The sequence below is a fragment of the Oryctolagus cuniculus genome, chromosome 7, assembly GCF_964237555.1.
Source record: "Oryctolagus cuniculus chromosome 7, mOryCun1.1, whole genome shotgun sequence".
Taxonomy (NCBI): domain Eukaryota; kingdom Metazoa; phylum Chordata; class Mammalia; order Lagomorpha; family Leporidae; genus Oryctolagus; species Oryctolagus cuniculus.
In genome coordinates, this window is record NC_091438.1 from 109,133,715 (window position 1) to 109,146,088 (window position 12,374).

General features: G+C 46.6%; 1 protein-coding gene across 1 annotated transcript in view; it reads right to left on the reverse strand.

The window, feature by feature from the left end:
- Positions 1-12,028, reverse strand: part of PGM1 (phosphoglucomutase 1) — a gene marked incomplete at its 5' end in the record, with an annotated part of 56,408 nt that extends 44,380 nt beyond the window's left edge. Inside the window, 5 exon segments of the mRNA NM_001082316.1 lie at positions 18-208; positions 2,239-2,364; positions 4,618-4,764; positions 5,112-5,274; positions 11,363-12,028. Of these exon segments, the coding sequence (NP_001075785.1) occupies positions 18-208; positions 2,239-2,364; positions 4,618-4,764; positions 5,112-5,274; positions 11,363-11,620 (885 nt within the window).
- Between the last annotated feature and the right edge of the window lie 346 nt (positions 12,029-12,374).

A 12,374-nucleotide genomic window follows, 5' to 3' on the forward strand; every position in this document is an offset into this window, starting at 1 on the left:
AATGTGCTTGTACCTACCCCATCTCCATCAAAGGCAGCCCCGAAGTCATGCTCTCCAGACTTCATCGTCTCCACCAGGTCAGCTGCGTAGGTGAGGTTGGGGTCAGGGTGGTGGCCCCCGAAGTCCTCCAGAGGAACACAGTTGACAGCGGAGTTTGCAGGGGCACCGAGTTCTTCGCAGAGGATCTTCTTTACGTACGGTCCCACAACTACGTAAAGCAGGGAACCAAAGTAGCAGAATCAGAGAACAGAACTTGTTGGGGTAGGGAAGGGTTGAGGGGGGTGACGGGGAGGTGGGCGTATCTGGATAGAAGAGCAGGAGCAACAACGAGAATGTACACATTCGGAGGCTGGCGGAGAGGTAAGCTCTGAGGGTAAAGATTCAGTCTGGACTCTGGAATCAGAGTGTCTGGGTTCAAATCCCAGCTCTGCCACTCACTGGCTGTGCGACTTGGGGAAAGTTACTTAATCTCGCTGTGCCTCGGTCTCTCCCATTTGCAACATGAGGGTGGTGACAGTGACTACCTGCCAGGCTTGATGGAGGATTACAGGAGTTTATAGATAGGAAGCACGGAGAACAGCACCTGGCACACACACACTATAAATTATGTTAGGACTCCCACCGCCTCCCATGAGCAAAGGGAGGTTCTGAGATGATATTTGCCTAAACGCACGCAGCTAGTAGGAGTGGGAGCTGGGATTCAGAGCTCTTCTCTTCCCACTAGATCAAGCTATCTGACAAACTGGTTGAAAAGAGTCCAAACTAAAACCAGGAACAGCAACAAACCACGGGAGAAAATAGTCACATGCATTTACAGTGACGTTTCGTAAAACTACCAAGAGCTCTTATCTCCACAAAGGTTTCCAGCCAGGAAGGCCCCCAAACCCACTACAGGCCACAAAGGGCAGGAACCCTACAGGTTATGTGCCTCCTCGGAAGGGCCATGTATGAAGCAGGCAACTGACGCATCAGAGTAAGGTCAAGGCAGCCTACCTATGGGATATAGAAATGGAGGCGTTATCAGGACAGCTGAAGATGTGCCAGAAAGATCAGCTTCTCCTAGCCAGGACCCATGCCCCAGCCTCACAGTTGAGGCGGTCTGCGCTTCCCCTCACCCCTATCACATGACATTCCCTTTGAAGCCTTCGTGCCTTTGCCACAGTGATTGCCTTAGTGGGGAAGGACCCCAGCTTGATTTTCATAAAAGCCATGCCTTCTTCCACACTCCAAAGAGAGTACCTAAAGTCCTAACCCCCATTGCATCAGCCGGTCAGTGGCTAGTTTTACACCCACCCCACCTGCCCCAAACATCACAAGCTCTTTGAATGCAGTCACCTACCAGGTCCCTGCCCGTGCCTCAGGCACTCCTGCATCAAGTTGACACTCAACAGAAGCCTGCAGAAGGCTTCAAAGGGACTGCATGGCTTTCGGATGGAGAAGGAAGTGGACCACCATTCTGTGGGACTCCCAGGAGCCAGCTAGGACCCAGGGAGAAGTTCCAGAGGTGGCAGATTTCACTGCATCGGGAGAAGTCTTGCTACTCAAAACTGGTAGTGTAGCAGGAGTGTTACTGAACCTTGTGTGGTTTCCACCCACGGGAGAGTCCCTGTCACAGAAAGAGCCTAGAATTCTCAATTGCTGACAAACACAATAGCCAGCATCAGTGTTCAGGAATCCTCCTGCTCCTACAAGGGAGAAAATCTCGCCTTTCCGGCGCCAGGGACGGCTGCTGTCTCTACTGGCCTGGCCACACAACCCTCCGGGGAAGCAGACGGGGAGCACACATCCTGCCGCTCCTGAGTTTTAGCCTCAGCTTGCTCTTGTCCTCTAAGAACAGGAGCATGCGGGAGCAGGTGAGAGGGAGCACGGGGCTCAGGAGCATGTTTGCTACAGCTAGCAAACACCCACCCCCTTGGAAAGACGTGGGGCCACATAGGAAAACTGCAAGGTAGGGGGGACGAGTCCCCAGCCAAGTGGCACGGTACTGCGAGCCCAAGGCTGCCACGTGAGAACACCGACCTTCACACTGCTCACCAGGACAGTCTCTACTGTTTTTTGCTGCATACAATTAGATTATGATCTGTGTGATTATTGTTCTGAGACAAATGCAAAATAGTTCTAAAACCTGTCCAACCCAGAGAGACTTGAGGCAAGACTTATGAAAACTTCATGCTACACACAGTAGAAAGTAACTTCTTATCTTAGAGAGAAGGGAACAGAGGACCAATCGTCCCATACCTCCATGCATGGCATCTATACGGATCTTTAGTCGGTTTGGCCCAGAGAGCAGTTCTTTCAATGCATTGAAATCAAAGATGTTTCTCAGCATCGTAGCATAAGCTTCCACTGAATCCACAATTTCCACTGTGAGAATAAGCGAAATGAAAAGATGGAACAGCATGTAACATATGTAGAAAGATTTTTTACTGCTGTAACCCTGCAAGAACTATTTTCAAAGGACAAGAATTGAGTAACTCCAGTACACCAGGGCTGTAAAATGCTACCCTATCCAATACTAACAGCTTTCCTGAGAGGTCCATGTTCTTAGTCCTATTTTACAGATGAGTGAAGTCTAGGCCTCACAGGGTAAGACACTTCTGCGCACAGCAGGGCTGGGACACCTGTAGGACGTCTGCTATCTACGCTGCCCTGGTACTTCCCAATTCATCACCCCGAAGAGGAACACTGGTGTCGTAGATAACAAAATGTAATGCCTACTTTTCTTCTTTTCCTTTTCCAAGGTCCATTGTCATCAAGACTTAATGGTAAAAAACAGGAAAAATATTCTTTTCAATGCATTTCTTTTCATAGGAGTTGTAAAGCAATAAAACAAATATGCAAACTTGGCATTGTTGTTCTTGTTATTTGATTTGAAGGGGTTCTGAACATTTTTTTTTAATTAATTAATTTGAAAGGCAGAGTAAGAGAGATAGAGGTCTTAACATCCACTCCTCAAATGGCCACTATGGCTGGAGCTGAGCCCATCTGAAGCCAGGAGCCAGAAGCTTCTTCCGGGTTTCCCACACGGGTGCAGGGACCCAAGGACTTGGGCCATTCTCTGCTGCTTTTCCAGGTGCATTAGCAGGGTGCTGGGTAGGAAATGGAGCAGCCAGGACTCGAACCAGTGCCCATACGAGATGCTAAAACTACAGGCCAGGGCTTTAACCCACTGAGCCACAGTGCTGTCCCCAAATATTTTCAAAATATAAGGAGTTTAAGAAACCTCTCTAGTGGTGTTTTCTGACCACCAAGATTGTCTTCAAGATGGACCAAAGCACCTTTGTTGAGATGCAATTGTCAGCTCTCTTTGTGCATATTAAAAAAAAAAAAATGCACTCCATGAAGTCGCAGCCCAGAGGCAGGAAGTCATGTTGGGGCAAAGTAGAACCGCAAGTCCCACTGCCAACCATCAACATGAACACATTTCTAGACATTTATCCTGTCAGTTATTGTAATCCCTTGGCATTCCAGAATGAAATGTTAGCCACAGCTGCCCATGCAGGGGTTTCAGGGCAGCCCCCACAGGGTCTGACTAATTTTACTAATTTAGGGCAGATTTAAAAAAAAAAAAAAGCAAAGTCCAGGCATGGGAGTCACCCACATTGCAGCTGGAATCCTGATTTTAGCACACCCTGACCACGTGAGCTTGAGGAGCCTGGGCCTTAACCTTTCCCTGCCTTTCTTTCCCCATCTGTGAGCAGTGACTCCTGACAGTGTGGCCCTCACAGGGCTATTGAGAGAGTAAAGTGGAATACAGACTGAGCACCCTAATCTGCAAATCGGAGATCCAAAATGCTCCGAAATCAGAAACTTCGGGGAGCATTTCAGATATTCAGATAAGGGACACGTGGCCAATCTGATCTATGCAAATATTCTAAAATCTAACTCCAAAATCTGAAACACTTCTAGGCCCAAGCACTTGGGATAAGGAATACTGAACCTGCAATGCATATGAAGAGCTTGTACTTAATAAGAGCACCGTAAAAGTTAGCTGTGATCCTCTTTCTGTCTCTCCCTCTCTCTCTGTAACTCTGCCTTTCAAATAAATAAATAAATCTTTAAAAGGCAGGGAGGGGGCGGCTTTATGGCATAGCCAGTAAAGCTGCCAAATGTGACGCCAGCATGCCTGCACCCACGTGGCAGACCCAGAAGGAGCTCCTGGCTCCTGACTTCAACCAGCTCAGCTCCAGGTGTTGTGGCCATTTGGGGAGAGAACCAGTGGATGAAAGACCTTTCTTCCTCTCTCTCTCTCTCTCTCTCCCTCTCTGTAACTCTGCCTTTCAAATAAATAAATCAATCTTTAAAACAAACAAACAAAAAAGTAAGCTGTGACTGTAATCTCCCAGGTCTTCTACTGGAGGCTGTAGGTTGTCCAGGTATGGAAACTGGGGCCTTACCAGGTACGGGAGGGACTTACCAAATGCCAGGAAGCTGACCCCTGCCCAGGTCTCTAGACTTCCAAATCTAACTCCAGACCTGCCAACTGCTTAATGCACACAAAGCTTAGGGACCACCACCTTCCTGAAGCTGAAGACCCACTTTATTCAAAGCCTAAAACAACATTTCTCAAGGTAGATGGAGGAGTAGACAGGAGGAGGAGGAATGGAGTGAACCTGCCTGTGAAGGGCTTGAACTTGTTTTCCAGGTCAAACTGCTGCTTCCCCAGAACACCAAGGTCTACTTTCAGGTCAGGGCAAATCGCATATTCTTCAATTGTCTTGCTGATTTGGAAAATTTTATCAGTTATTGCTTCTGGAGCAGGACCTGGAAATCAAACAGCGTGCAGTGCATGATTTTGTGCAGCTCAGTTGAAAACACAAAGAATCCAAAGCTCAGCAGTATCTCTTCACTGGCACACGAAGCATCTCATCAGGCAAGAGGCACAGTGCGGGGTTATTCTAAAAGGAAACCCTCTGTTAGTGGTGACTCGTGCATGGCTTTTCATATTTGGATATAGTAGAGTGTGAAGCATTGCACTGTCACCAAAAGGAAGCAAAGGTCCCTCCACTTGTAAAAGATGAGAGCCAGAACCCGAGCCTCCCAAGGCTTCAGATACTGGTTTATCTGAAAGAACATACAACTGCCCGTCCTAGAAATGACAGCAAACTCACCTCCATTGGAAATATTAAATTTGATTCCAAAATCTCCATTGGGCCCTCCGGGGTTGTGACTGGCTGTCAGAATGATTCCACCAATGGCTTTGATTTTTCTGATGATGCAGGACACAGCAGGGGTGGAGAGGATTCCATTCTGCCCAATAACCAAGCGCCCAATCTAGGAAGAGAAACCCAGAACACACCCTTTAACATCCATATATCCAGGGCAACAACTCACAAATACAGAACAATAGGCAGATGGGCAGAGAAATATTCTATGGGACCAGAAAGGATCTTGGATCAGCAGGCACAGCTTGGATGTCTCCCTCACAGGGTGAAGTAGAATCAGCATGGTGGAATGAGACCCTTCCCTCAGACAGTTCCAGGAACTGGGGAATTACAGCATAGTGTGTGCTGTGGGGGTACTGTATGGCTCAAGCAAGAAAACACAGCAAATTCAAAACAGCTTTTTCAGATCTGCCTTGTAGTTTGGATTCACTGAAAGGCTGGGAGAAAGCCACCATTTTTTGCTGAATGGGAGAAAGGATATAGGTTTAGCTAGGTACAGGTATTCTCCCCAAAGAGAAGGCTTTGGTAAAGTAAATTTTTCAAAAAGGAGAAAGGGCAAACTTTATACCAACAATATGACACAATGCATCTTATAAAATGATCTTTCCCGTCAAGCTTGAGCTGTTCCTATCGTAGGTTTCCTACGTGCATGTTAGGGTGTACCTGGGTGTACATGCATGTACGGCGGCCTGAGATAAGAATGCTGGGAGTTACTACCGAGACACCACTCAGAACCAGCGACATGAAAGGGCCCGGGGTGGGGGGGCTTCAGTTGCATTCTTAACTCACCTCTCCATCCCTCCCATAGACAGTATCAGCACAGCTCCTACATCTTCCTTCGCTAAATCAGCAGTGATTTCTATGTTTCAACTTGACCCCAGGAGGAAAGGAGAAGTGCTGTCAGTTCCTCTGACATGTTGGAAACACCTGATTGCTATAAGGAACGACCTACGGACTGGGGAGTCTGTGCTTCTCCTGCACTTCCCCCTGTGCCAGAGGAAAGGGACAGGGATGACTTTCAGATGCTACTGGCCACTCCTTTTTTTCCACGCAAGATAAAGATGGTTGAGGAAATGACTGGGTGATGGCAGATGTGTTTCTTGTGCTGAAGATACCAAGAAGACACTGGGTTTCCCTGGGGAAAGTTTCTCTGGGCTGTTAAGATTTGTTGCCCCGCCCCGCAACAGGTTACTGAGAACTTGACCCCTCCACAAACAGCCACCTCCCAGAAGGCATCTGGTTCATTTCAGTCACCTCCTTGCCCTTATATGTGTGGTCTCCAAATGCTTTCATTGTAGTAACCGCCCTAATGTGTTTTTGACCTGCTTCCCCCAGAAAACAGCACCAGGGCAGGTGCTGTCATTAGGCCCCCTTGCTGATGGGAGGAACCTGCAGATGGTGTGACATCAACGCTGAGGATTGCTGCTGAGCTGCTGAGGGCTTGCCAGCCCCCCCCACCCCGTGCCCCCGGGACTTGTGGTCCATTCTCACATTGCTCCTCCCAGCCATCATTGTGGAGATAGAAAGGTCTAGAGTTGTCATCAGCCTACCCATTCCTTCATTCTTGCATCTACCCCACAACAGTAATGACAGGCATTGTCGGAGAAGCACTGATGGGTGTGGCAGATGCTGGGACAGATGGTGTGACAAGGTCACCCAGCCGGTCAGTGGCCAGAGCTGGGGAAGCACTGAAACCTCCTGGCTCCATACAATGTGAATGGTGACAGCTCACCCCGACCCCCGCCAGTAGTTTCCAGGTGTGGGTGTGATTGAGAGTAAAAGCCCATGGCCAGGCAGTCCCAGAATAGCAATAGTCTGAGCTCAGGGTGACAATTCAATCAGCCAGAGTGGCTGGTAAGGTTATCTGGAAAGTCTACTTGCACATCAAGCACAGGAGATTTTACTAAGATGTTGTACGTGTTTGGTGTGGAAGGAGAGGCTGCTGAATATTTGACTACGGCACCCAGGTCACCCTTAATTCTACCATTCCTGTGGTGACATCTGCTGCCAGCCATGGTCCTAGGTCAGGGAAAGAGTCGAAAGTCAGAGACAGAGTGGAGAAAAGCGCATGGTAGCTTCCCTCTCCTGAGTCCAAGAAAAGGCTCATTAGGTCAAAGCACTCCTCTTCCGACAGACTCTCTGGAGAATCAGCCTCAGGACTACCAAAGCCCCATCTGATGCAGGGAGATGTTGCTCCAGTATCTTCCTTCCCCCAAAGGTGCCTGAACCATTGTAAGCACTCCTAATTCCATCTCCCCCGACTCTCCCCTACCCAAACTGCCCTTGCTCTACCCCAGGCGAATCCATCCTGTCTACTCAAGCCCACCAGCTTCACTTTTCTCAACCATAACTTGGTGTCCCTCCTTTTACTCAAAAACCTTCCTTGCACCACAGGATGCAGAAATTCCACTTCCAGGGACATATCTAAAGAACTGAAGGCCACACAAAACAGATGCTGAAACACCCAGGTTCACAGCAATAGCCAAAAGGTGAGAACAACCCCAGTGTCCATCAATACATGGACAGCTAAACAAAATGATGTTTGTGATACAATTTTATATCATGCAACCTTTAAAAAGAAGGAAGCCTGTCACACACTACCAATGGATGGACCTTGAGGACATCAGACGAAGTTAAATAAGCCAGTCACAAAAAGACAAATATGAAATGACTCATCTGTATGGAGTTCCTAAAGTAGCCAGAACCATAGCAACAGAAGGTAGAACGGTGGTTGCCAGGGGCTCAGGGGTAGGGGAAGCAGGGGATTGTTCAACAGACACACTGTTTCAGCTGGGCAAGGTGTAAAGGCTCTGAAGAGCTGTGGCACAGCAATGTGAACACAGTTAACGGTGCTGGACTATATGTTCAAAAGGCTTAAGTTGGAGGCTGGAGTATGGCACAGTGGGTTAAGCTGCCACCCATGACGCCAGCACCCCAAATCACTGCATCAACTGGAATCCCAGATGCTCTGCTTCCAATCCAGCTCCCTGCTAATGTGCCTGAAACAGCAGCAGAGGATGGCCCAATTGCTTGGGTCCTACCACCCACATGGGAGATCTGGTTGGAGTTCCAGGTCTCCGACTTTGGCCTGGATGATCCCTAGCCATTGTGGCCATTTGGGGGAGTAAACCAGTGTTGGAAGATTTCTCTCTCTCTCTCTCTCTCTCTCTCTCTATATATATATATATATATACACACACACACACACACACATACATGTACATACACTGTCTTTCAAATAAATAGATCTTTTTCTAAAAAATGGCTGATACAGTTCACTTTATGTTGTGTTTACCACAATTAAAAATATTTTTGAAGTTGGTCACTACTTAAAGATGACATTGCAATCTGTGGTTATGGATGTGACTGAAAGGATGCACAAGACAATGTTCTTTCCAAAACTAAAAACAAAACAAACAAAACCAAAAAAAGTAGAACAGAGTTCTAATACATGTGATATCATGAATGAATCCTGAAAACATTACGCTAAGTGAAACAAGCCAGATACAAAAGGACAGGTATCTTGTGACTCTATTTCTGCGAGGGACCTAGAATAGGCAAATTCATAGAGACTGAAAGCAGAAAAGAGGTTTCCAGGGGCTGGAGGGAGGGGAATAAGGAGTGACTGTCCAGGGGTATGTGGTTTCAGTTTGGGACAATGAAAATGTTCTGGGGACGGTGGTAACAGTCGTACAACACTGGGAATGTCACTAATGACACTGAACTGTGTATGGCACATACTCAATATGACAGCTTTCATGTTGTGTGCATTTTACCTGTCCTGGCTCCACTGTGAGATCCTGAAACAGCCTCAGCTTGGCCCTGGGAGCCCATCATGAACCAGCCTCTCCTGCTTGCCTCCTCTCCCACTACTGCCTTCTCATAACTCAGGTCTCGCCATCAAGATGGGTACTTCATTGTCTCCCAGAAAAGTAATAGCCAAACATGGCAAGGTGTGAACTTAGAAATTTCCTTTTTATTTGAAAATAGGGTTGCTGTTTCCCTATGTTTCATTAAAAAAAAGAACAAAAACGAAAACAAACCTGTATTTTCTTTGTCCTACTAGTCATCATACACATGGTTCTGCTCTCACTTCTAAACTCACCTCTGAGGACAGAATGAGATATCAATATTCTAAATGGGGCCCACCAAAGTTTCATTTTGTGCATTAAAATGTCCTGTAAAAGCAGACAGCTATGCAAATAAGAACAAAGGGAAACTCCTACTGGAGACAAATTATATTCTAGGATTCATACACGCACCAGATAAAAGTATCCTCAAGTGGGGGAGAAATATAACGGTCTCCACTTAGCTCTCCAGGCTGCAGAGTGCTCCAAGAACTGGCTCATGGGTGCAGTGGGCACTGACAAAAGTGAGGAAGTAACTTTTATGGAAATCTGTATCAATAATTATCCTAGATTTCCTCCCTGCTGTCCTGCCCACCATGAAAGGGGTGTTTAAAGTCGCCGGAATTTAGGATATGTTAGGAAAAGAAGAAATCAAACACTTTAGGATTTCACAGGTTTTATCAGATTAAGGTGCTTTATCGCTCCACTAAATGTTTCAGGTAATTCAGCTGGGCAGCATGACTGCTTTAAATGTAACACTCTTTTAAATAAGGAATGTCCTTGACAAGCCTTGAAAATATTGCTGGGGGTGCCACAGCTCTAACAAATAGGCACTTACCATATTTAGTCAATGATTACCACTTAAATGTATTATTTAGCAAACCTGCGGACAGTAAATCTGAGGCAGTCTATGGGGTCTGCGGAATTATACATTCCCATCACCGCTTCCACATGCTTCAGCTCCACACAAAAATGAAATGAAGCTCAATATATCACAGCAGAGGGGACAGTGCACCAGACCCGTTCAATGGTAAGGATACCTGCAGAGAAATCAGGTTCCACTCACTCCCTCTCAAAAGATGAAAAGCATCTTAATACCATTCCCTCTGCAGCTCTCCTTAAGAGGAAATTTATGGCATGTCCCATTTTATCTTAAAAATGTGTATGCTTCATAATAATTTCAGATTTGAGTGCTGTTTCAGCAATTTTTACATGAGAGGCATTCAGATTCAGATTCAGTGAGCATCAAAGGCAAATTCTCATCACAAACACAAGGTTTGACAAACATTTTTACATTTTAGTTTTTTTTTTTTTTTTAATTTGGTTTTCGCAAACATACCTGCTTGGCAGGTTATTAAGACTGAAACGAACACCTAACACATTTGGCCACAACACAAAATTCAGAACCAGGATCTAACAGACTTTTTTTTTTTTTAATTTACAGGTACTAAAGAACTGTGCACTTCAAATTATTGCCACGCATTATCTAAAACACTAAAAATATAGTTTGGGTCCAGCTGAGGACTTTGCAGAGCCAAAACAGTGGTGAACGGATGCCCACCTCCCAGTAATCAGCAGGCTGTGCAAACTGGTGGATCATCGAGATCAATGTTTTCTGGTGCAATATTCTCCTGATTTGCTTAATCCAGTCAATGTGGCTTTTCATGACGCAGAGCTTTAGCAGAGCCTGCTTATATTATAGTCTTACAGGAGTTATTATCACTACCCTGCTGCACAAATTCACCGCACACAGGGCGGCTTTGTGCCCGGGGTCATTATAAGCAGGTCCCCCTGCACCAGGTCCTCTTGAACAGCTCACACCTAACATTTTCCAATCCGCTCCTAGCATTTCTGCATGACTACCAAGATCCATAAACAACAGCTTGCCCTGGCTTTTGTTTTCCTGTTTGACAAGTGACTGAACTTCAACAAGGAAGCCATTGAAAGAAGACAAAATCCTCCCCTCTCCACCATTCATTAGAGCCCTCTTACATAGGCTAGGGGTGCCCCTTGGAGCTAGTTAGAATGATAAAGATAAAACAGCTGAAGGCTGGGAGTGTGCTTTAAATGTCTAAAAAGCAACAGGTAGTTTTTTGAGCGACAGGGACAGAGCACAACACATTAAGAAGCTGAACCTGCATCCCTGTATCCCTGTATCCCAACGTGACTGATGGAATTTCTGGAGCCTTGGAACAATATACAATCTCTGAAGTCGCAATGCAATTTAACTGAATGTTAGTAGAATTGAGGTGTCAACCATAGACAAAGCTTTGCTTATTTGTACACTTCTGCAAAATTAAGAGGTTATTTGGAGAGCCAGGAACACAGTAATACTTATCGTATACCAACCCCATTGGCTGCCGCCATCTGCAATATTGTTTCTATTGCCGATTTATTAAAATACCGCCCATCTCCACCAACCACCAGTGACGATCCCTGGCGATCTTTTAGGTCTATGGAAAAGAAGATACTCTGGATGAAATTCTCCAGATAGCATGGTTTGTCCTCGAAGTAATAGGTTTTCTTCCGTAATCCGCTCGTTCCTGGTTTCTGGTCATGGTAGGGAGCTGTTGCAATGGTCAACAGAGGGAGAGGACCTTGTTCCATTTTTCTGTATGTTCCGGAAATCCATCCATCTGAATCACTCATCTTTCATTTCCACCACTTGGCTCGGTGAGCGTGTCGGGAGAGTGGATAAGGGTCCCCCAAATGTTCTGTCCAACCTGGAGCTGCAGCAGGGTCCTCTTGGGTAAATGAAAACCAAGGTTTTGCCGGGACAGTCACTCACAATGAGAAGGCTTGGTTGATTCCTTGGTGTTGATGCCCTTTTGAAAAAGTGAAGGGCCACACGCCCACGCACACCCACCCACACAACAGCCTTTCAAAGTTGTTTTCCTGAAGACACTCCTGCCAGCGCAGCCCAGCCAAACACCCCTCAATTACTTTTGCCTCATTTCCCCGTGAAGGTAGAGATCACTCCAAAGACTGCTGCCTGCAACAGACTTCAGTTACAAACACCAGGTGGCTGCCAGCGTCCACGCTGCAGCCCAGGGCAGAGGCAGAGCAGGATCACGAACCAGACACCCTGGTGTGACTCTCACTCCGCCAGCCACCCGTGGAACCGGAGCCTCTCTGGGCATCCGTCTCTGGGAAGGCCATCTGCAGCTAAAGTCGATCCGTGCCTCCCCAGTGAGAGAAAGGTCAAGCTTAAAATGGAAGGGAGGGAGCTCAGTTACCTCTGGTTTCCTGACATCACCATCATTTTGTTACTCATGGGACTTTTTTTTTTTCTTTCCAAATACAATCCCAGGTAGAAGAAAAGACACGGACTAATAGAACCGGTTTATTCACTGGCCATGAA